Below are 24,508 nucleotides of genomic sequence, written 5' to 3' on the forward strand. Positions count from 1 at the left end.
ATATGTAGGATTAACTCGTAGCCTTGTGGATGCATACCATGTAATTGGTCAATAAAGCATCTGTACGATATATACTAGTCTCGTTTACCTAATGTGGGAGTTGAAGATGTTCCTCTGTGCTGCAGCCGACATTTAAAGTCTACCAGAGCAATGGTGGCTCCTTAAATACCCTCTTTCTTCTTATTTGTTGAGCGTTCATTGTTTGAAATGTTGCATTTTTCCCTCAGTTTGAGTGAAGTTTGAAATGAGTTGACAGCTTTCTGCTTCTCTCTTATTTTGTCGTCTCCAGTCCTGTCCTTGTAGCATGCCATTGCAAGACAAAATGTACATAAATATAAATATATCAAACTTAAGATGTTGGTAAGCCAAGTGTTCATGTTGTAGTGTTTTTTCATAAAGTTTAATATTGAATTTGCTCTAATAAATTGTAACCTCCCCATGACTTAAAAACCAACTTTTAGTTGTTTTATTTACCTATTGTGTTTACCTTTTTATGTATCCAATAAGTTAATTCAAAAACAAATTAAATTTTGTTGTGGAAGGACTATTTAACCTCATATTTTATCCAGGGGTGATCAAAGTGTGGCCTGAGGGCGTTCCAGTTGATTTTTTCGACTGGGAAGTTGGAATTTCCCAGTTTCAAGAAGGACAAAAACACAGCATACATCACGGCCAAACAACATCACTGCGTTGTGTGACTGGAGACGACTGCGGCTAGTTTGAACCAGCTAGCCGCCATAATGGACGTCGGAAGTGAGGGACGGAAGTTCAACAGATTGACAGAAATTGTTTTCCAAAGTTGTTTTTTTTTGACAGTTTATCCATGGCGTCTATTTTTTCTAGTTAATCTAATTTGTCTGTGAACGTAACACACCCAGTTGGGGCTCAAAGTCGGTGATATTTACAAAAGTGTGAAATAGCTAGCATAGAAACCGACTCATACTTTCTCCCTCCTGATGTGTTGATCAAATTGCCAACTTTGCCAGAATTCACACCTCATAATTTATATCACTATCTCATGAACAGTGTTTCTCTTTACACCGGAGCAGCATTAAAAACGTACAAAAGACGAGAGGCTAACCAGTTTTTCCTCATATATGTTAGGCTACAATGGGGCAATTTCTCCATGGTTCCTAATGGCAGGTACCTTCTCAATGCAATATTTGATATATTTCTAATCATACTTATAAGGTATAAGAACGTTAATCTTCTTACCTTGAAAAGTGTTCGCTGTAAATTCGAGGTTACACCGAGGGCTGTCACCGGAAGTGACACTGCCACTATTTGAGCTCGGCCCTGCTTTATGATTGACGGCTGCTATCCATCGCTATCGTATATTTCCTCATTAAAAGTTATACAATAAAATGACATGTTTGGTTTCTATGCTTTTCTGTTCGTCCAGCCAACTGCGCAGCGCCCTATGACAATTTCTTAAGTGACATCAACTAAATAAGAGCGATATTAAACCACAGATGCCTGGTTGTTGACTGACTTTCTAGGAGCGCACAGGCTGTTTGGACATCCATCATGGCGGAGAATGCTAAACAGCGTGACGTCACGGGCAAACGGTCACCTTGGTAGGTTTTTTTTAACGGTCAAACTGACCAGCAGTGGCCACACACCACTTATTTATCTGCGATCTTCCTTTGTAGTTTATCCAGTGATAATTAATTTTCCGCCAAAAACGACCTTTTCTAGAAAAAACTTGGAACTTTGGCTATGAAAAGACGCAATAAAGAAGAAGAAAAAAAGATTAATCTCAGAAAATTTTGAGAAAAAACGTGTAAATTTCTGAGTTTCAAAAGTCCAATTTTTTTTAATTTATTTTTATTTTTTTGTCAGACTAGTGTTTGGTAGTTTTTACTTTTTAGGACATTTTTGACTCTACACTCAAATTTTCTAGAAGAAAATAAGAACATCAATCAGTTCTTTGCTGTACTCCATTTTTTCTATCTTCAAAATAATCCAAAATAAAATAATAATACTCTTATATCAAGAATAAAGTCAAAATACTACCAGAGTAAAGAGCATTATTATTCTCATAATACAACTTTATTCTCGGAATATTCCATGTTATCTTGACTTTATTCTTGTACCTTTATTAATTTTGTTAGAGTAAAGTTAAAACTCCCGTATTCTGGCAGATGTGACCAGAAAAAAACTCCACAGAAAACATCTGACTATATTCACAGCCATGTTTTCTCACAAGTTACTTTTCTGATTCGTGTCATGAACAAATGTGAGATTTAAGTTAAAATCTTCATCATTTACAGTGTCAGACAGTTAATTTATTTAACACAGACAACAGTAACACTGACTCCAACAGCCTTTGTATTAACTAGATACAGAGTTCTTTGTGCAAACAGCAGCTAGAACAGTATAAAAATACATTTTTGTCTTTATTGAGCCTAAATGTGCAATTCTTATACAAAGTGAATGCAGATATTTCTCAAACGTGTTTTTTTTTCTCTCCTTCCATTATGGAAACCTGAGTCTGGGATGCAGTTTGTGTGTTTTTCAGACATTCCTCGCTTTCCTGCAGCCTCCGACCAGGAGAGGAGGATAATTTTTTTTGTAGTATTTGGTGAGATGGGGATCCATCTGGACAAAATATGGCTTTACATTTGCAGCAGGTCGCCCTAGGTTCCTTGCAGGACCGGGTCAGAGACGTGTCTCTGGATCTCCTGCATCTCTGTGGAGGTCTCCAGGTGTTCGGGGAGCGAGGGGAAGCGCTGGCTGCCGCCCAGGAGCCCGGGGGCTTCGTGGACGTTGGGGGACAGGAAGTGAGGACAGGTGAGGTCAACAGAGGGCAGCTGTGGCAGGTTGACCTCTGGTGACATGGTGTCGTCTGACGCCACGGTGAGATGGACGCCGCTGGAGAGGGAGTCTCTAGATTTGTGTTTAAAGTCAGAATCTGGACTCTGGAAACACAAAAACACTCAGATGTCGATAAAATGTTCAAATGCTGCAGCATTAATACATTTTGCATTTTTTGTACATTTTATGATAGTTGTAAATTGGAGAGAAAATCTTCACTGCAAAATTTTAAGTATTTTTGTTCTAGTTTCTAGTGCAAATATCTTAGTAAAATTGAATATAAGATGAAACTAACTTAAAAGTAACTTTTCAGCAAGAAATAGTTTGTTTTAAGTCAATAATTCCTTAATATTGATTAAAAAACTACTAGTTCTACTGGCAGATTGTTTCATTTATAATATGGGAATAATGTTTTATGGGTGGAATAATCTGCAAGTTGAATTAGTACTTTTTTAAAATCAATATTAAGAAATTATTGGCTCAAGAAAGCCACTATAACTTGCAGAAAAGCTACTTCTAAGTTAGTTTTGTCTCATTTAAAATGTGCCAAGATATTTGCACTAGAAACGAGAACAAAAATACTTGATAAGATTTGGTGAATTTCAGTGTTTCACAATTAAAAATAAAATATGTAGCAAAAAGAAAACAACAGGAAATCTCAGCCATAGTTTGTCACATTTGGGAGAAAAAGCAAACAAGTAGAAACTCTGGTAGATGAGACAAAAACTTCAAAATGCAACTTAGAAAACGTTCATTGGACGTCAGCCTGAACCAAACTCTGCACCGTGCCATAAGATTCAGTGGTGGCAGCATCATGCTGTCCTCTGTCCAATCTGACTAGGTCACCTGTCTTATTAACATTATTAAACATAATTTATACTAAAATACACAATATGGAGGAATAAAATGCAGTTCTGATACCTGCAGCAGGGAGGCGGTGCCGTCTATCTGTCCCGGCTGGATTGGGGGGCCCGTGTGGATGGTGGGGGTTCCCGAGCCGTACAGGGTGGTGGGGTGAGGCAGGTGGGAGCCGGGCGACACATCACTGTAGGCAGGAGGTACCGGGGTCATCTGCCTCTGGAGGAGCTGCAGGATCACGTTGATATCTGCAGTCATACGGGTCTCCAGCCTGGAAAGGGTTAAAAGAAAAAGGTCACAAGAAAAGAAAATATGATTTACATATGAAATTGTAAAATTTTGCAGGTGTGCACACAAGCAAAATAATCTGCATTGTCAAACCTGACGCTTTGCGAATGAAAAACACACATTTTAAAATGACAGAAATTTTTCAAGATGGCCTCCGTTTTAGAGCCTTTTAAACCAATTATTGATTTTAGCGCTAAAATTAATTTTCCATGACAACCATGAAAATGGCAGCCATCTTGAACTTTTTTTAACGTGTTTATTGTTAGTGTAGCTATTTGTTTGGCAAATTAGTGGTTAATGAACCTAAGTTTCTAGTTAGCTATGCTAACCACTGGCAATAATTACCAGTTTTAGTGCAAACATTTATTTTCTATGAGGTGGCCATTTTGAAAAATGTCCACCAGAAAAAGGAAACACAAGATCAAGAAAAAATATATAATTTCTTTGGTTGAAAACATGTAGGCTATGATTTGACACCAAACATAATCATCTAATTTGTGATTTTATTGCTAAAATTAATTTCCATAACAACTGTGGAGACCATTTTGAAAAATGGGTGCCATTTTGAATTTTCAAACATTTCATTAACTGCAGAAGCACTGTTACACCCATTTTTTCATGATGTAAAACACAGCAGAGGAGCAGGGGGTATAGCTCAGTGGTAGAGCATTTGACTGCAGATCAAGAGGTCCCCGGTTCAAATCCGGGTGCCCCCTACTGTTTTCATTATTCTGGAGTCTGAACCGGATCCATGGTACCTGTTGAGCTGCGACTGCAGGAGCTCCAGTCTGGATTCCAGCTCCCGAGGCCGATCCTCAGCGCAGAACGAAGGCCGAAACCCAGACCTCACTGCTGACTGCCTCCTCTGGTTCTCAGACAGCTGGCTGGCTCTGCGGTCTGACCAGTAGCCGTACAAGCCTGACACACTAATAGGGGGCGCTGCTGCACAATTTAAGAAAAATACACTGATACTTGGCATTTTCTTCTAAGTTTTCATTTAAAATCTGCATTTTTTCTTCTGTAGTCTTTGCATATATCACATTCCCAAGCATTTGATTTGGTTTAATATTAGATTATTTTTAATTCTTTGATTTTGTAGTTCTTGTTTTACAATGATATAATGATTTCTTGAAGCCTTTGTACATATATGACATTCATAAACATTTTATTTGGTTTAATATTTATTTATTTTGTAGTTAAATTGTTCCATTTTGTAGATTTTAAATAAAACATTCCCCATTATTTTAAAAATAATTACAGAACTGAACTGAAGAGCTACAGTTTCTTTGCTAAATCATTCAAACCACTTGAACTTTTTCAAATGTCACCTTAAAACCAAAAAACCTCAGTATATTTAACTGAGGCCAACAAAAACAAGCACAAAGGAGAAGTTATGACATAAAATTAAAAGGGTTTTAATTTGTATTCAGCCTACATTACTTTTAAATAAACCAAAAACAGTGATAAACATCCATCCACTTCAAAATTATAAAGATTTTTTGTGTCTTTTACATCAAATCCTGACAAAATATCTTACATTTTATGGTTTTAACATCAGACTTTTTGTAAAAGTTCAATGCATTGTTGGTACCTGAGTACGGAGAGCCTCCAAGATCCACAGCCTGCCCCATTAGAGCAGAAGGTCCGCAGTGGGGTTGGATGGTGACCCTTGAAGGTTGGTAGTCTCTGGTGTCAGAGCCGTGGACGAACAGCTCCCCCTTGTGTTGAACAGGCTTAATTTCCTCATCACTGGACTGGGAACAAACGCTGGCGCTGCTGCAGAGATCCTCCCAGTGAGACCCGGCCACCATTCTGCGCCGGTGGTTCACCGTCAGACACGACTGATCTGGGTACGAGTCCTCATGATCCATCCCATCTGCATGCAGAAGAACGCAGCTCAAGACAAGGTGGAGGCAAAAAAACCGTAGGTAGAGCTTATGACGGTGGATTGGAGGTCATTGTAAATGGGGAAAATAGAGAAGGAATACATTTTTACCAAAAAATATCTGAAATTTTCTAAGTTTGAAGAGTCAAGAGGTTGCTAGAAAAAAACTAAAATTTTCAGATTAATCTCAGGAATATTCTGGAAAAAAAACAAGGACATTTTCTGAGTTTGAAAAGTCGAATATGTTCTATAAAAATTCAAAATTAACCTCATATTTTCTTAAAAAAAATCAAAGAGGAGTTTCAAAAGTGGAACCTTTGCTAAAAAAAAACCCTCAAACATTTGAGAAAAAAATAAAGCAATTAATGAGTTTCAATGATCAAAAAAATGCTAGAAAAAAATGTGAAATTGAGGTCAATCTCAAGACACTTTTTAGGAAAAAAAAACAAGGAAATTTCTGAGTTTCAAAATGTAAAACTGTTAAACTTTTTAACACTGGAAATCTTCAACCTTTGAATTTCCAAGACTTTTTCTAAAAAAAACTCTGAGATTAATCTAAACATGTACATTTTTGACAAATTTTTTTCTATACAAAAAAAAAAGTTTTCTTGGCAGAAAATAAAAATAATTCTCACCCGGCCGGTTCCGGCGCCGCAGGGAGCTTCTGCGATGCCTCGTCAGTCGGCAGCCGCACTCGGAGCTCCTGCTCGGGGTTTGCTGGTTTATTCTGTCTGCCTGAGTCATATTAGTTTCAGTCGATTAAAACCCAAACAGTACATTTTCTAGCAATTAGACATTGTTTCTAAAACATTTGGTAACGGTATCCTAAGTGCTGTTTTAATGATTTGGCTGTAAGCATTTTGTTTGGGCCTGGAAGACATGCCGTGATGCACAAAAGTCTTAAACCAAGTTCTTTTTTGTATCCACAGACTTTTCTTTCACCTAATCTTGAAAATATGAAGAACTTAAACAAGAGCAAAAAAAGTTAAAACAGCTCAGAAACATAAGAAGGGCTGCAACCAACAATTATTCTGATGATCAAATTAAAAATGCACAATATTAAAAATTTTCACTACTACTATTGAAGCCCTTTTTATGATGCAAATATAAATTAGAAAAAAAATCAATAAAATAGCATTCCCTTAGTAAACCTCAACCAGGTGAAACTAAAACTGCTGCCGGCAACTAAACGTTTACCCTCACATTTGAAAATGGCTGCAAATAGACGCAGCTATACAACAGTGCATCTTTGAAAACCATAAGTGGAGCCTTCTGCAGAAGCAGCAAGGATGCTGGTTCTTCAACAACAAAACACTTGTCTTTTCCAGCAGCCATAGTACAGCAGATACAGCAGTAAAACCAGCTGACCAAATATGCTGGAGCTCTGCGCGGGTTGCTAGGTAGCGGGGTTGGAGCTCTGCGCGGGTTGCTAGGTAGCGGGGTTGGAGCTCTGCGCGGGTTGCTAGGTAGCGGGGTTGGAGCTCTGCGCGGGTTGCTAGGTCATGGGGTTGCTCTGTGCAGGTTGCTAGGTAACAAGGTAACGGGGTTGGTCTGCACGGATTGCAGTGCCCTTTGAATGTGATTTTACAATCAGAAGGTTTTTAGAAACGTCTCATTTTCTAGACACCAAAAACATTAAATTACTGCCATTACTGTTTGTTTTTTTACGCAGTTCAGATCCAAATGAAAATATAAAAAAATGAAAAAAGTGAAACTTGCATAATATGCCCCATTTAAGAAATCGCAAGAAATAAGAGGAATACTGGAGGCAAAACATAAATAAATGACTCAGAATATTTGCCTTCAGATTCACTTTTTACCTTCAATTACCTTTTTTATTCAGAATAATTCAATTAATTCAATTAATTCCATATGAATGTTGTAACATCGCCCTCTAGTGGTACTCACATCTTTGAGGTTAAAGGTAATCTCCAAATTGTTCCAGAAGGAGTCAGCAAAGTCTGGATACATCTCCAGCACCTCCAGCAAGTCGTCCCTCAGGATCTTATGAAGGTCGCAGTAGGTCAAAGCCCGAACGTCAGCGCTGGATTTCCCGGGCCTGCCATAGACATGGTTGGGTTCACCAAAGATGTCGTTCTTTCCTGCAAAGAAATCCCAGCAACATACTTCAGTAACTGGGTATATAGCTCTGAATAAAAATAAAAATTAGAGGGATTCCTGGTCTGCAACGGAACAAATTAACTGTCCTCACAAACGAGGCTATAAAAGAAGTGACCTATGCAGGCTGGATGTAATATTGATGATCAATGCGATTGTAAAATGAAAGTGGAGCTGTGCCCAAACACCTCGGGCGGCACAACACAAACGCATGCTGTCAAGATGTCAAGGATAGCGTCAGATGGCGCTTTGGCTACAGGAGTTTCAGCTGCAGCATGTAGCTACATGTAACTACAAAAATATGTTTTATATGTTGTTTATAGAGTATGAGACAGAATCCACTTTCTCCCAGTGCTACTATTGCAAAAATGCACAATTACTGTTCAAAAGCCACTCAGAGCCAGGAGGAGGGTCTTAGCGCTGTCAATCACTCTCATATACGCTGCTCAATGTGCAAATGGTGGAAAAACAACTTACTGTTACAGGAAAATCTGTGGCTATGCTAACTAGCATGAGCATTGGTGGCAGGTGTGAACCATGTGTAGCTTAGCATGGTGCCAATTCCCACCATCTGATTTTGATTGGTCATTTCTGACTGAGTAGTGCATTTCAAATATGTAAAAACCATATTTGCTTTAGTAAAAGTTACACACAGCAGCTTTAAAGCACAAAAAAATGACAAAATGTCTGTAGCATCCCGTCAATATTGATAAGACCAGAACCGTCTAGTACCTGTCTAGTAAAAACGAGACAGGAACAAACAGTAACTACAGTCGTTTTCACGCGTTGCATTAGATTAGCACAAATTTTTTAATTATTACAAGCGATCAGATTTTTCCATAAACATTTCAAGTCATCTACATCAATCACCAAAAAGGTGGATAGTGAATATGGGGTATTTTGCGATTTAATTAAAGCCTATGTAGGGCTGGATGTATCATGATACAGTTTTAAACCAGTTGATGCTGATCATTTTTAGTTTTAAATAAAAATGTTAATACTGCCAAACAGTAGATGTAAACTTTCCTGTTTTATCCACGGTTTTTTCTTCAGCTGCTGATTCTGTCCTGGGAAATTTGGGTCGTAGAAAACAATCTGTTTTCGCATTTTGTGCTCCTTTCCATTGTTTACCAAAAGTGAAAATAGGCACAAGTTCATTCCCTGGGACTTGTTTTAGTCAGTATATTATTGGTTGTTGTTTTTTAATTAGGAAAATAACAACAACTACATATTAAAGAATATTAACTACGATGAAAAAGAAAATAATCATGTGATATTTTCTTGGGGGGGGTCATAGGCCCCTGTAATCCACCTGCTGGAGCCGCCACTGCTAACCTTTTCTTGTGGAGCTGAATTCCATTACCATAGCAATGCTCACAAGAAAGACACCAAAATAAAAGCACATTATCTGAGCTGTAGTTCCAGTAGGTACAGGTAACTTTACCCAGTTAGCTTTTCAATGTCTATTGCTTTATTTCCAGCTCACCCAGTATGGCCACCACCACGTCGTCCCTCAAAATCTCGATTGAACCCCTGGAAATGAAGTAGAGGGCGGTGAGAATATCCCCGCTGTGCACCAGGGTGTCACCCGGCGGGGCGTGGGTCGTCCTGAATCGCATGGCCAGAGCTCGCAGGCAGCCTTTGTTGGCGCCCCGAAAAGCTTTGCAGTTCTGCAGCAAGCTGCGGTGCAGATGGAGGCAGATGTCGGCCTGCAGGCATTCAGGAAAACCCTTCAAAACCTGCAAAGCAACCAAACAGCATGAACATTTAGTCAATTCCTCACTTTAAATTGGCTTGTTACATCATTCTCTGAAGTGCATCATCACTAGAAAGTGGGTCAACAACTTCAATAAAGAAGCGACACAATTAACCTCCTGATCTGCAGTGCATCACCCTGGCTTTACAGAAAGCAAGTTGGTGAAGTTATAAGGAACATTCCTGATGCAAAGAACAAACACCGGAGAACTGGGTCAAAACAGAACATTTCAAACTCCCTGTGTCAAAGTTAATGCAGCAGATGAACCGTAAAAATCACTCCAAGGAAAGCAGGAGCTCCAATAGATGGTAATGTGACGCATCATTTTTACCAAAACATGTCCTTATATGTGCTACAGCTTCCAAGGGAAACTTTGTGTTTTTGCCTTTGATTGAAATTTAAATTTCTGTCTTGTTTTTTTTCACGAGTGGCGTGTTTTTATTTTACATTTTTTTCTTCTTTTTGACTTGTATATTGAAAAGTAAAAAAAAAAAAACACACAATAAAACATCCCCTTCAGGTGAAGCAGTGCAAAAAATAAAAGGTTCTCCAATTCAACAAACACCAACAAACAAAGTAGTTTGTAAAATGTAACTTTATCACACTAGATAAACTGTTTGAAAACCAAAATGATTGGTGAATATTTTTGCAAAAAAGGATCACATACTTCACATATATTAATAACAATTCATGAAGTTCCTGCTAAACCCTGAGCTCTGCTCTGATATGAGGCTGTAACGGGTTTTTGGGGCTTTAAAATCACTCACAGCGTTCATGTCGATGCCGTTGGTGTAGGACCAGGCGTGCTGGAAATACTCCTCCAGTCTCTGTCTGAGGCCTCCTGGGATCTGGTGGAAGCGGATGAACTCTTTGACCCGCAGCATCTGAGTGTGGTACCGGGCCGTGCCAGAGTACAGCCGCTGAATGATGGCCGATACGTTCCCAAAGATGCTGGCGTACATCAGAGCTGAAAGGCGAAATCCTTTGTTTGTAGATGATCAAAATAAATGCCATCTGGTGTCAGTCCTGTTAAAAATCTGCTAAAATGTCTGAGAATGTTTTCCAGGAGGCCAGAAGCACAGCTAATCTAGAAAACCTTTATGTATAAAAAGAAAGACATGAAATTTGGGTTGGTTTAAAATTGTCAGATAACACAGTCAGGACTTTAGCGGATACTTTTGGAAATTCCCAGCAAATTACCTTAATAGAACTATAAATGTGATGCATGATGCTTTCCTGAACAGGTTAGGATCGAAATATGGTCTACACAAATCACGTTCAGCACGTTTTTTACACAAAATCATTCTTAAGTCATGAGAGTTTAGTCTGCTCAGGCATGCCCCCTAACTCAACATTTACACTCACACTTGGAAATGGTTGCAAACACATGTGCAGCTTTACAACCGTACATCTGTGAAAAGCAGAAGTGGAGTCTCCTGCACAACCAGCAAGAATGCAGCAAGTCGTTTCTGGATGGTAAGTCAAAAACAAAACATTTGTTTTTTGATGTAGTAAATTTCCGCCAAAAAACTTAGAAGAAAGTACTGAGTTTGAAAAGTTGAAAGCTTGGAAGAAAAACCTCAGAAATTTTCAGATTAATTTTAGAATTTTTTACAGATAAAAAATTAACATTTCATAGTTTTAAAAGTCAAAAATTGGCAAGAAAAAGAAATAAAATTTTTAGATTAATCTCAGAAATTAAAAAAAAAAAACTTGGAAATTCTAAAATCGAAATTTTTAGAGTATCAAAAGTTGAACATTTTGGACTTTTGAAATTCAAAGAACATTTCTGAGATTAATCTCAAAATTTCTGAGTTTTTTCTAGCAAATTTTGGACTTCTCAAACTGTTTATTCCTAGAACATTTCTGGGATTGTTTTGGTGGAAATTTTCTTTTTCCCCGTCTACATTGGCCTCTGATACGCTGTCGTAAAATGTAGCTACGAGAGGCGGGTTGAGTATCTGAACATTGAACTCAAGAGTAGCACTAGTAGTGAGACTTTTACTCAATAAACGTTAAAAGTTATCGATCCAAGAAATTACTCAAGTAAGAATGAAAAAGTATTTGGGAAAAATTCTATTCAGGTAATAGTAGCTGATCGAATTATCAATCATTTAATATTTAAAAATTACATAATCAGATGAACCAAAATATAAAGTTAGAGGAAATTTGGGTGTTTTAAGGCCTAAAATGACAATAATTAATATAACTAACAAAAGACAACAAACCCAGGCAAAAGAAAATGTTTCCAAATCAGTTGCTTTCAATAATAATAATAAAAAACTTATGAAACTTTACCAGAAACTGCAGGTGTGAGTCTGTGTCTGGTGAATATTTGGTAAAACAAGTTTGTTTTTCATTCAGTAGGTAGAAAATACAAGAGTAGAAATACTTCAAAATAAAATTACTCAAGTAAAAATACTCCTAAAAATAATTTTTTTCAACAAAGTTACTCAGGTAAATGTAATTGAGTAAATGTTCTCTCAGCTGTCTGTTTTTCTAAAATAAATGTTTCCACTTTACTCACAGCCGATGAGCATGACGCAGATGGAGAAGATCTTCTCCGGGTTGGTGTTGGGCGAGACGTTGCCGAAGCCCACGCTGGTCAGGCTGCTGAAGGTGAAATACAACGCCGTAACGTACTTGTCCTGAATGGACGGGCCGGAGCTCCTGTCGCTGCTGTTATAGTGTTTCCCTATCTGGTCGGCCAGGTTGTCCAGCCAGCCGATCTTCATGCCGCCGATGCGTTCAGAGCCGGTGCGCTCCACGTTGCCGATGGCGTACCAGATACAGGCCAGCCAGTGGGCGATGAGCGCGAACGTACACATGAGGAGGAACAGAACCGCCGCTCCGTACTCGGAGTAGCGATCTAACTTCCTGGCAACTCGCACCAGCCTCAGCAGTCTGGCCGTCTTCAGAAGCCCGATCAGAGTAGTTTGGGTCTGCGGCTCCGTCTGCAGGGGTGAGAGGTCATGTCAGCGTTAAAGCAAGCTGCTTTGCTAACAGACGCCTATTAGTATTGTAAACGTTACATGTTGAAGAGGAAGGTGCTCAAATAAAAAAAAAGGCCACAAATGAATCTTTTTCAAATCTAATAAAATTGGTGTTAAACTTTTGTGCTAAAAGATTTTTATTTGTGTTGCTATTATATCAAAGATGCTAATAAGAAAAAACATTCCCAGAGGTCATTATCAATATTTTTAAAGCAAAAGCAGCACAATTTTTACTGCACAAACGTAGCAAAATGTTAAACACCAACCAGACTTATAGACAAACAAAGTAGTTTGATAAAAGCGTCATAAACAAGGCTGGTCTGAATGAACCAGTCGTCTATGAATGTATTAACTTCTTCAACTTTGCAACTACGTCACTGAATCATTCGAGGCGCCATGATGGATGTCGGAAGTGAGGGATGGGAGTAATGAACGGAGCAGCTGAAGTTGTTTTCCAAAGTTGTTTTTTCCAGTTTATTTGAGCCTTCTAGTTGTTTGAGTCGAGTTACTTTGTCTTTGAACGTAACACGCCTGGTTGGGGCTCATAGACTGCGGTATTTATAAAAACTGGAAGCAGCTAGCTTAGAAACCGACCCATACCTGCTCCCGCATTACGTGTTGATCAAATTACCGACTCTGCCTGAATTCACACAACATGATTTATATTAATATGTCATAAACAGCATTTCCCCTTAAACCGGAGCAGCATTAAAAACGTACAGAAGACGAGATGCTAACCAGTTTTTCCATAAATGCTAGGCTACATGACGGCACTGTCTCCATGGTTAAAAACGGTTAGAAACACCTTTTCCATAATGCGATATTTCATTGCATCTTACTAATCAGACTTATAAACTATATGAACATTAATTTTCTCATCTTATATAAAATGTTCGCTGCAAATCTGCGAATACACTGAGTTATTATTGACGGTCTTTCCTCATTAAAAGATGAAGCCCTAGGCGGAAATTCAACCTGGAAGACTCTTCCGGCATCACCTATCACCACGCCTTCACCCCAGCCAATCAGGACGCACCCCCTCTCTACCTCGATCCAATCACCTGGCAAGAGCTCCTTCAAAAGACGAAGCAACCACAGATCCACCCGCTTCAGTTGTGCTTCAACCCACCTCCTCCCCGTTTCCACCACCAGCCTCCCAGACGCCTCCAGGTCCCCTGAAGACTCCTCTCTCCAGCTCCGCTCCACCACCAGTGACTGGGCCCGGGGGAAGACCTACCCGAGCTTCGTTCGAGCCGATCATTCAAGCTCGCTGCGATTCTCAGCACACACGTCTTCCGCCGGTGTCCGAGCGCCAAATTCTCGGTCCAATAAAACTGTCTAACTGCTGTTTCTCTCTCTGCGTGAGTCTCTACAGATTGAATTAAACATTAAAATGACAATTTTGTTTTGCATCCTTTATTTGTTTCCTTGATCATAATTAAAGTGAAATCAACTAAATAAAAGCGATATTAGGAAACCAGCTAGTTTTACAAACAAATCGGTTGTTTTGACGTCCGTCTTAGCGGAGTGGGTGGAGTGCTAGAAACTACACAGCCAACAAAAATGGCTGCCAAGTAAAGTAGTTTCCTCTCACCTCTTGTGACCCAGAGCGCGATATGAGCAGATCGAACGGGATGGCGGCGACTATATCGATCAGGAACCAGCCCTTGAAGTAGTGCTGCGCGATGCGGCCCGGGTGGCTGACCACCTCGTCGTTGCTGTTGACGTAGGTGGTCCTGAAGTTGATGAGGATGTCCACGATGAACATGACGTCCACCACGAGGTCCACCACGTTCAGCGGGTTGCAGGTGTAGCCGCAGGAGCCTCCGTCATCTTCCGCCTCGTTGAGAAGGAAGGCGGCAGAGTAGGGGGTGAAGATGGCCGTGTAGATGACCAGCAGCAGGATGACCCAGTCCCAGACGGCCTTGAAGGGGCTGTAGTGGAGGATCGTCCACTTGTGGATGCGTGGGGCCTGGAGCTTGTACTCAGGCAGCACGTCGGCGCCGAGGGACAACACCTAAAGCAGACGTTTTTATCCATTTATTGACTGTTTCGTCACAGTTCAAATTTTTGATTGAGGCAGATCATTTAAAGGGTTTCTAGTTAATAAGAATTAAGAAGAAAAGATACAAGCAAACAGCACTGGTTGTATCACATGATATCTCTTTAAGGGTGATTTACTAGGCTTCCTCTTCTTGGACTATTCAACTTTTTTTGCACAAAATCCTTCTTTGACATTCTTAAAATAATATCTAAATCTGCTCAGTTCTGCCTGTTTCGAGCTCCTTTCAGGATGAGCTGTTTTAGGGCCTCTTGTCTCTTTAAGTCCCAATAAGCTGCAGCTGGCCACGGCCCCCAACTCAACGTTTACACGCATGTGAAAATGGCTGCAAACAGATGCACAACTATACAACCAAACATCTTTGAAAAGCAGAAGTGGAGCCTCTTGCACGACCAATAAAAATGCAACAACCGTTTTTTAAACGGTAAGTCAACAACAGAACGTTTGTCTTTTCCAGCAGCCGTTGTACAGCGGTAAAACCAGCTGTACCAGAAGTTCTGGAGCTCCGCTGGGGCTGCTAGGCAACGGGCTGGAGCTCCGCGGAGGTTGACCTGTTATGCAAAATGTGGCTTTTGCATAATAGGTCCCCTTTGATAACACAGTCAGTCGGGAGTGAGTGAGATCCAACTGACCGGTACGACAACGAGATCCTTGGCGGCCCGGTTCTCATCCTGCCGCTGACAACAGGAACAAACCTGCATCGCCTTCCTGCAGAAATCAGTCCCCAAAGTGTTCCCTCACCTGCCTGAGTGCAACGTTTTAACCCTCCCTCCCCGTTCTGGTGCCGGACATGTGACAGCTCCAGCCAGCGTTCTGGTCAATCGTGGACCCGGGTAAGTGCTGGTATCGACTGTGTTCCCACATGGAGAGCTGAGATTAGTTGCTTCATGAAAACAGTGAAGTTGGGGTTCTTTGGAGATTATCAGTGCAGATGAGAAAAGCTTCTTGTTGATGCACCGTTTCTCTCGTCTTCGTTCAGGCGAGGATAATTAGCAGCAGAAACAGCTGGATTTGTGCAACAAGCGCAGCTGCAGACTCTTTAACCCAGTTTCACCAAATGTTTTGGGACAAGTATCATCTAACTGCACTTTGCCGTGGCTTGCAAAAATTATTTATATTATACTCTCATAAGTGAACAAAAAATTCTCACAGCTAAACACTTTTTTCTCATTTCTAACTTCATTTTTAAAAAAAAAAACGGAAAAAAAAAAAGAAAAAAGGGGAAAAAAAAATTTTTTTATTTGTTTTTCTGGGCACTTTACACCTGGACTAAACTGCAAAGAAATATTATACCTTTACTGTTTTACACTGGATTTTATTTAGAGGTTTCAACTTACATGGGGGTGAATACACATGCACACCACACTTTTCAGTACATGTTCAAAATAAATAAATAAATCTTTCTCTGCCAGTTAAAATGAAAACAACCAGAAATAGTAAAGCAAATAGCTTCTCAAGGCTAAGTACATGCAGAAAGGTCTCTAAATATGTACTTGGCCATATTAGGCAGAAAGAAAAAAATCGGAGGAGAAGTAAAGCAAGGCCCTGGCAGGGAATAATCAGTAGTCTATTATTAAAGAGAGAGTTGCTTTCTTTTCTCCAGCTCCATAAATCTTTACACAAATCCAGTGGGAAAAGGCAGAGATCCTCACATGCAACATGAGCGCTCACTCTGATGACAATATAAACACGCGAGGAAAGGTTCACTCATCCAAAAAATTTTATGCTATTGACTTTGTGCACCACTCTGTTTCATAATGGAGAGCTGGGAACAGGTTTGCATGCAACGCAGCATGTTAGCTTAAGCAAAGTTTATAAATCTATTCAGTGGAATATCCAACCTGTGTCGTTTTTAGAAGATATACAGACATAATTTAGGATAAAACTCAAATTCTGAGTGAAATTACGACCAACGTATTTGGTCGGTTCATCTTTTTTTAAGTGAATTAAAAGTAAATAAGCTGCAAATTCTGTCAACAGTGTTTACAAAAACCTATTTGAACAGAATCGAGCTGTAAAATTCGACAGTGACTTAGGGAAGGTCACCGAGAAGGCAAACAAGAACAGCACACAGAAGAAATGGCAACAATCAAACAGGAGTTTGGAGCTAGCGAAGGTAAAACCCTAAAAAAGTACTCACAGGTTGAAGTTTCTGCTTAAAGCTCATGATGGCGCTCACCAGAAAGGAAAGAAAGGAGAAAACTAAGAAGATGTTTTTGAAAAGAGAGCGGTAGGAAGTTCTGTGTTTGCGTGTTTGTGTCTGACTCCTCTCTGTTGCCTCGCTCTTCCTCCCCGTTCGGAGCCCTGCCCTCGACCAGAGATCTGCGTTCTGCATAAAAAAATCATCCACCGACTCCCTGAATCCCACTGGCGTTTAAAAACCGATAACTGGACTAAAAACCAACAAGTCCTCCTCAGCGAGCGAACCTTTTTGTTTTACGATCTGCCTGGGAAATAACTATATAAATATTTACATGAGGGATTTTTTTTTTTTTTATGTATTGTGCTGCGATCAATAAAACATCAATAGCTGGCTGTTACAGTTAAATAACCCAGAAACAAGGTTATGTGTAACAGTGACATGCCTTCTGGCCATTTTTAAATGCCATCCACACTGCAAAAACACAAAATATAACCAAGTATTTTTGTCTAGTTTCTACTGAAAACATTGTAGTACACTTAAAATAAGACAAAACTTACTTAAAATGAATTCTAGGCAAGAGATAGGAGCTTGTTTTAAGTAAATAACGCCTTGATATTGATGAAAAAGTAAATTATTTCACTTATTAGAAAGTAGAACAGGAAAATACCATAATATGCAGTTAACATTTGAATCTGTAATATTTTAAAACACAACAAAGTACACTGCAAAAACACAACATTTTTGTCTGGATTATACTGCAAATATCTTATTACACTTGAAGTAAGGAAAAATTAACTTGTAAGTAACTTTTCTGCAAGATATAGGAGCTTTTGTTAAGAGATTGATTTCTTAAGATTGACTAGAAAAAGTAAAATGTCTTTGTAAGTGGAACAAGTACTTTTTAAAATCAAGTAATCAAGCTTATATTTCTTGCTGAAAAGTTACTCATAAATTGGTTTATTCTTATTTCAAGTGTGTTAAGACATTTTCTGCAGAAAGTGGACTAAAAATACATGAAGATTTTGTGATTTTGCAGTCTAGAAACCTGGACAATTATTCTTAAGATTTCAGAATAAAATGATTAAAATCAAATATGACTTTAAACTGAACAATGAGAAAGCATCCCATCTTAAAAAACTGAGATCTAGCATTGTTTAAATGTGGAAATCACATCATTCTCCTGCTCTGTAAGCAGCAGTCAGGCTTTTTATAACATAATCTCATCATTAAGAGTGTTTTAGAAGTAAAACAACAAAGAACATCACAGACAGAAATGGTAATATAAAAATCCAAATCAATTTATAATACCGATTTCTCCTAATTGCACTCTTGCACTGTTGCAACCCTGTTTAAAGCCAGAGGGCGCCATAAAAACACGGATTTTCACACACGCGCACACACACACACACACACACACACACACACACACACACACACACACACACGCTTGGCTTTCTCTTAACTCGTCTTTAACGAGCTGAAGCTCAATCAGTCACACTGTGTTATCTGCACAGACAAATCAATACGGACAAAGATCAATGATCACTTTCATTTCTCTTTCTTTTTTTTGGGAAGGTGTCAAGTCAAAATCCAATCAGAAAAAAATAATTATGAAACAAAAACACAAGTAAGAGCAGAAAGGTGATAAAAAAAGCTAAAAGTAGAAAAAAAATAATCCAATCATTTCACCTTTGAAATCTAACCAAAAACCGTTTCTATTTTTATTTATAACTCAGAATCAACCTTTCTCTGGAAATTCATAAAAACAACATTGTAAAAAACACGAAGGCTGCTTCTGGGGTGCAGCTTTGCACAAATACCCGCTGACCTCCATTTCCATTAGCTGCAGAGGCCAAGGTCAACGGCAGCATCAAGCCTCTGAATGCCGCTCGATAGCCGCACAGCGGCGGCCCGTTTCTCTTTTTTCTCCCTCGCTTTCATAACTGCATCTCACCAGGACCCCGTTTTACTCCCACAGACAGTCTGTGAGCCCCGCTCACCCTCCCACTCTCCACATGCAGCCTCACAGAGTCAGCACCCATCCTGAACGGCTTCCTGCCACTGAAACACACCTGATGCAAGAGCTTTCTGTAAGAAATTTCTGTAAGAAACTGCCACATAATGGCTAAGGAAACTTTTTTTCTCCAGCGTTGCTAAAATCTGTGGGCAGCCGATGAGCAACTGAAGAAAACAACAGGAATGTGAAGACACTTTTAAGGAAAACAGAAAATCTGTTGTATTTGTTAAAAATTCAGATTCAGATATTTAATTTGACGCAACAAACTGGTATCTAGTTAAACAAATAATCTATAAAAACTATGAGAAGTGTCCAGTGGTACACTACAAAAACACAAAATCTTACCAAGTATTTTTACCTCATTTCTAGTGTAAATAATTTAGTACATGAAATAATACAAACCTGATTCACAAGTAACTTTTCAAAAATATAATCCCTCAATATTGATGAAAAACCAACATTACTTACAGATTATTCCACTTTTTGTCCATGTTAAAAGTGAAATAATCTATCGGTGAAGCTAGTACTTTTTCCATCAGTATTAAGGAATCATTAACTCAAAACAAGCTCCTACATATTCATAAAAAGTTACTTGTTTGTTAATTTTATCAAATTTAAAGATATTTGCACAAGAAACTAGAGCAAATACTTTGAAATTTTGTGTTTTTGCAGTGAAAACCTGGTTATTATTTCTGAGAAGAGTTTAATTGCTGTAATAGCAAGAAAAAAAACTATATTTGTGTTTATTCATACTATATACTAGTGTAATCTTCATTCCCATGAATTAAAAGTTCTGATATAAATTCATAAAGTTAAATTATGGACTGATTTTAAGGGATTCTTCAAGTATACACTGCAAAAACATAAAATCTTACCAAGTAAACACACAACCTATAAAACTATTCATTAGTAGTGCAAATAGTTCAGTAGTTCAAAGCAAAAACAGAATCTTCTAATATAAACATCTTAGTACGCTTGAAATAACACAAAACTAACTTACAAGCAACTTTTCAGCTAAATACAGCAGCTTATTGTAAGTAAATAATTCCTTAATAGTTATGGAAAAGTACTAGTACATGTCTCATTATAGGTGAAATAATCTGCCAGGGGACTTTAACTGGGGTTTTTTTTAATCAATATTAGAGGAATTATTTACTTAAAGTCTTACTTCAAAGGTACTAATATATTTTCACTTGGAACTAGGCAAAAATATTTGATTAAATTTTTGTTTTTTCAAGTGTTTTCTAAAAACTACCACCCTGATGGAATATATTTCTTCCTAAGGAGAATGAAGCTTCAGGAAGTCGGTGTTTGGTCTGTCGGCAAGCGACATTTTGATGTAATAAACAATTCAACAGCCCACAAGACAAACCAGACAAACAGGCACCGCTGAGCCCAGCGAACAGCAGAGAAACACTTCTTAATCAGGACGTTAGCGGAGTGGAGATAACGAGTCGAACTCTCTGCCAAGCCTTTGAGGAGACCTTCTGTTTGTGCTGTCACTTTTTCCACAGCCACATTGCATCCTTGTTGCAGTGAGTCAGAGCCGGCTGTCAATTTCACATTCTGGGTGAGGACGTGAGATCTCACTGCCATCGCTGCGGCGGCAGCAGCGCTCACCCGCAACTCAGGCGCATATGGTGACATCAAAGTGCAAATGGGATGCAAATTTATGAGCAGTTTATGATCAGCAGGTGGATTCTTTGAGATTACAAGAGGAGGAAAAAATAGCTCTGGAGCTGAAACGCCTTGAGAACTCAATTATCCAGTAGATATAAAAGTAAAAAATCTAAATGAAAGATTTGTAAAGGTGACCTGGATCAAGTTAGGACAGATTTATGAGCGATACAAAACATGTTCATTACATTTTTATTTAGATAAAATCACTCTTATATAGTGAGATTTTATTCTGCTCAGTTCAGAATGAGACGTTTTAGGGCCTCCTGTCACTTTAAATCCAAATTAGCTGCTGCTGACCACGCCACCTACTCAATGTTTACACTCACATGAAAATGGCTGCAGACAGATGCACAATTACACAACCAGACATGTTTGAAAAGCAGAAGTAGAGCCTTCTGCACAACCAGCCAGGTATACATAATTTGGGTTGAATTAAAAATTTTAGACAGGGCAACTTAATTCTGTTTTTTGGCACTAACAGATTTTCAAGACCTTAGCGGTCACTGTTGGAATTTTCCAGCAATTTACCTTCATGGAACTAGAAATGTCGCCTGTTATGCTTCCCTGAACAGTTTATGAGCTACACCAGTGGTCCCAAAACTTTTTCCTGTGAGGGCCACATAACTTTTCCCTTCCCTGGTGGGGGGCCGGAGATTGTTGACGGGGGGGAGGGGTCGTTTCTCGATTGATTTTTACCCAGAAAGCACATGGGCATAACCCATGAGTGAAACGGTCACTGGGACTAACTAGTATATATTTCATTGAGGGAATATAACTATAACATATTAATTTCTCATATGTTAACATAAAGGCTCGTTTTGAAGTATAAGCTGCTACTTACAGTCATTGCTTCGAAGAACTCGACCTGGAATGCGGCGTTCATAACAGACACGTGTGTTCATCTGTTCTACCGCTAGCAAACAACCATACTGATTAAATAACATAAAAGTCAAACAGTTCCCTAAAAGTCCAACAGATGGCAGCAATGCGCCCCACAGTTTACAGGACACACTTCCTGCTACAGAGCCCCTTGGTGGTTGAAAAAAAATACACATATAAACCAGAAAATACAATAAATGAAAAAAAAAATCTGAATGCTGGTATTGTTCAGGGGGCCGGACTAAATGTGGAGGCGGGCCGGATCCGGCCCGTAGGCCGTAGTTTGGGGACCCCTGAGCTACACAAAAGATGTTCGTCACATTTTTTACACAAAATAACTCTTAGTTAATGAGATTTTAATCTGGTTCGGCTGGCCACGCCCTCCCCAACTTAACATTTACTCTCGCCCATGAATATGGCTGCAAACAGATGTGCAATTATATAACTATTCATGTTTGAAAAGCAGAAGTGGAGCCTCCTGTACATCCAACATAAATACAAAAAGGGGGTTCTGGATGGTTAAGTCAACAGCAAAACTTGTCTGTTCCAGCAGCCATTGTACAGCTCATACAGCAGTACAACCAGCTGACCAAACGTGCTGGAGCTCAACTTGGGTTGCTAGGCAACGGGAGGAATTCCGCTGCTGTTGCTAGGTAACGGGCAGGGCTTCTCTGGGGTTACTAGGTGAGGGTCAGTGCCTGCTGATTTGTGAAGTTACATTCAGGAGGTTTTATTAAACTGCTTGTTTTCCAGACTCCAAAAAAAATTATTTACTGCCAAAAAAGGTCTGAGTGTTTTATTTTTAAACACTTCGGTTGCTTTTAGATGCAGCTGAAACCCAGTGATCCTAAACAGAACCTCAATTTGTCTGTGGCTACAGCAGAAAAAAGTGAAGGTTCTGCAAGCTCATTTATTAGTAGTTCCACTTTAAATCAGATTTAACAGTTTTCTTTACTCATATTTTAGTTGTTTTTTTTTCTCAGTGTTGCACTTCCTGTGTTGTCAGGAAAGGTGTGCATCAGCACAGCTTGGAGTGATAACAAGAAGCTGAATTTGTTCTGTAGAAAACATTAATGTAGTTACACCTCAGGTGAGATGATTATTTCACACGTTCACCCTGTGACTGCAGATGTCTTTGGGTATGTTCAGGAAACCAGAGGAATATGCCATTTATAGACAAAAAGTCCCAACTAATCATCAGCAGATATGATTATTATTTAATAAACCAAAGTGAGACTGAAGAATATGACTGTCAACAGAAAATGCTCTTTGGAAAAACTAAAAAGAACCAAATTTGAAAAGACACATTCTGCAGATTTTTCATTTAACCATTTAAGTCTTTTTATACATTAAAATTTCATCAAAATATGCAAATAGGCAAATAATTCAAGTAATTGTTTAAATAAGAAACCAAACATTTAATTAATTAAAATGTAATAACAGCTCTTCTTTAGTGAACTCAGGAAAAAAATGCATCTGCTGCCACAAAAATACTTCTAAAGTTAACATATGTAATGCTCAGCTCAGCTCTTTCAAGAAGAGTTCAAGATAGGACACATTTACAGACAAATATTTTCTTTGTATTTTTACATTTTTTATATTTCTTTTATTTAATCACTACTATTTATATTTCTTTTATTTAATCACTACTGTGTTGTTCTTTCAGCAAATCCTCCAGTTAACAATTAATCGATTACTAAATTAGTTGACATTTATTTCAATGATCAACAAGAAACAAAAACATATCAGTTCTCCTTTTCTGCGGCGACTCCAAACAAAAAGAAGAAGAAAGATCTCACCTGCGTGACCTGAGTGACCTTTTCAGTGACGTTCTGGGTTCGGTCTTTGACCTTGCTGGGCGCAATGATTTCAATCTCAGTAGGCGAGGGCGGTCTGAGTCGGTCTGAGCCGAAGGTGAGGGTGACCTGCGGGATGCGTCCGATGGTTCTGTGTCTGATAAGATCTGAGTCGGAGGTGGAGTTCAAAGCGCTGGGCTTCAGGTCTGCAGCGAGAAGCAAACATCAGCAAAGACGACACAGAAATAAAACTATGAAAGGTAATGTCATTTATTTTTATCAATAATACTTTGACCTATTATGCTTCCTTAACAGGTTAGGAAACGTTCATGGGCCACACGAAACATGCTCATTGCATTTTTTGCACAAAATCATTCTGAGATAATGAGATTTTAGTCTGCTCAGTTTCAGGGCCTCCTGTCACTTTAAATCCAAATAAACTGCTCCCCAACTCAACATCTACTCTAATTACATACAAACAGATACTCAGTTATACAACTGTACATCTTTAAAAAGCAGAAGTGGAGCCTCCTGCACAATCAACAAAAATGCAACAGGTGTTTTTTAGAATCCAGCAGGTGGTTTCTCAACAGTAAGTAAACAACAAAACACTTTAATGCAAAAACACAAAAGTATTTGTGGTCGAGTTTAGTGCAAATATCTTAGTACATTTGAAATAAGACAAAACAAACTTTTTTAGCAAGATGAAACAGCTTGTTTTAAGTCAGGAATTCCTTAATATTCATGAAAAAAGTACAAGTTCCTCTGGCACATGATTTCACTTGTAACATGAGAAATAATCTGCCGATGGAACTAAAACTTTTTCATAAACATTAAGGAATTACTGACTTAAAGAAATCTCCTATATCTCGCTTATAAGCTACTTTTATCTTATGTCAAGTTTTCTAAGGTATTTGCACTAGAAATTAAACTAAAAACACTTAGTAAAATTTTTGTGCTTTTGTCTTTTCTTCCAGCCATTGCACTGAGCATACAGCGGTAAAACCAGCTGACTAAATGTGCTGGAACTCAGCTTGGGTTGCTAGGTGACGGGCGGAATTCTGCTGGGGTTGCTAGGTAACAAGCTGGGCTTTTCTGGGGTTGCTAGGTGAGGGGCAGTGCCTGCAGATTTGCAATGTTGCTTTAATAAACATAAATTTATTGCCAAAAAATGGCTCGGTGGCTTTTTTTGAATTAATATAAGTTACAACAACAT

The 24,508-nt window shown here is 38.8% G+C and overlaps 1 protein-coding gene, 1 long non-coding RNA gene and 1 other non-coding gene across 5 annotated transcripts in view; 2 read left to right on the plus strand and 1 right to left on the minus strand.

The window, feature by feature from the left end:
* Positions 1–2,263: 2,263 nt before the first annotated feature.
* The window catches only part of kcnh6a (potassium voltage-gated channel, subfamily H (eag-related), member 6a), a 32,725-nt gene continuing 10,480 nt past the window's right edge, over positions 2,264–24,508 (minus strand). For 2 of the 3 annotated variants that reach the window (XM_007562200.2, XM_007562201.2), the window contains 11 exons: positions 23,296–23,498; positions 14,310–14,732; positions 12,250–12,676; positions 10,490–10,689; positions 9,453–9,705; positions 7,757–7,950; positions 6,484–6,583; positions 5,555–5,839; positions 4,722–4,905; positions 3,739–3,946; positions 2,264–2,921 (listed from right to left, as the gene is read on the minus strand). In XM_007562200.2, coding sequence (XP_007562262.1) covers positions 2,640–2,921; positions 3,739–3,946; positions 4,722–4,905; positions 5,555–5,839; positions 6,484–6,583; positions 7,757–7,950; positions 9,453–9,705; positions 10,490–10,689; positions 12,250–12,676; positions 14,310–14,732; positions 23,296–23,498 — 2,759 coding nt within the window. In that variant the 3' untranslated portion in view covers positions 2,264–2,639. The remainder of the gene's footprint in view (positions 2,922–3,738; positions 3,947–4,721; positions 4,906–5,554; positions 5,840–6,483; positions 6,584–7,756; positions 7,951–9,452; positions 9,706–10,489; positions 10,690–12,249; positions 12,677–14,309; positions 14,733–23,295; positions 23,499–24,508) is intronic. The other variant, XM_016676404.1, reaches the window with a different exon arrangement.
* On the plus strand, positions 4,608–4,679 carry trnac-gca (transfer RNA cysteine (anticodon GCA)). The gene has a single exon. It is a non-coding gene; the product is annotated as a tRNA-Cys (tRNA).
* On the plus strand, positions 8,537–14,062 carry LOC107837327 (uncharacterized). The gene is made up of 3 exons (XR_001663339.1): positions 8,537–8,550; positions 11,182–11,187; positions 13,666–14,062. It is a non-coding gene; the product is annotated as an uncharacterized LOC107837327 (long non-coding RNA).

This window comes from Poecilia formosa, unplaced genomic scaffold, assembly GCF_000485575.1.
Source record: "Poecilia formosa unplaced genomic scaffold, Poecilia_formosa-5.1.2 Scaffold134, whole genome shotgun sequence".
NCBI lineage: Eukaryota > Metazoa > Chordata > Actinopteri > Cyprinodontiformes > Poeciliidae > Poecilia > Poecilia formosa.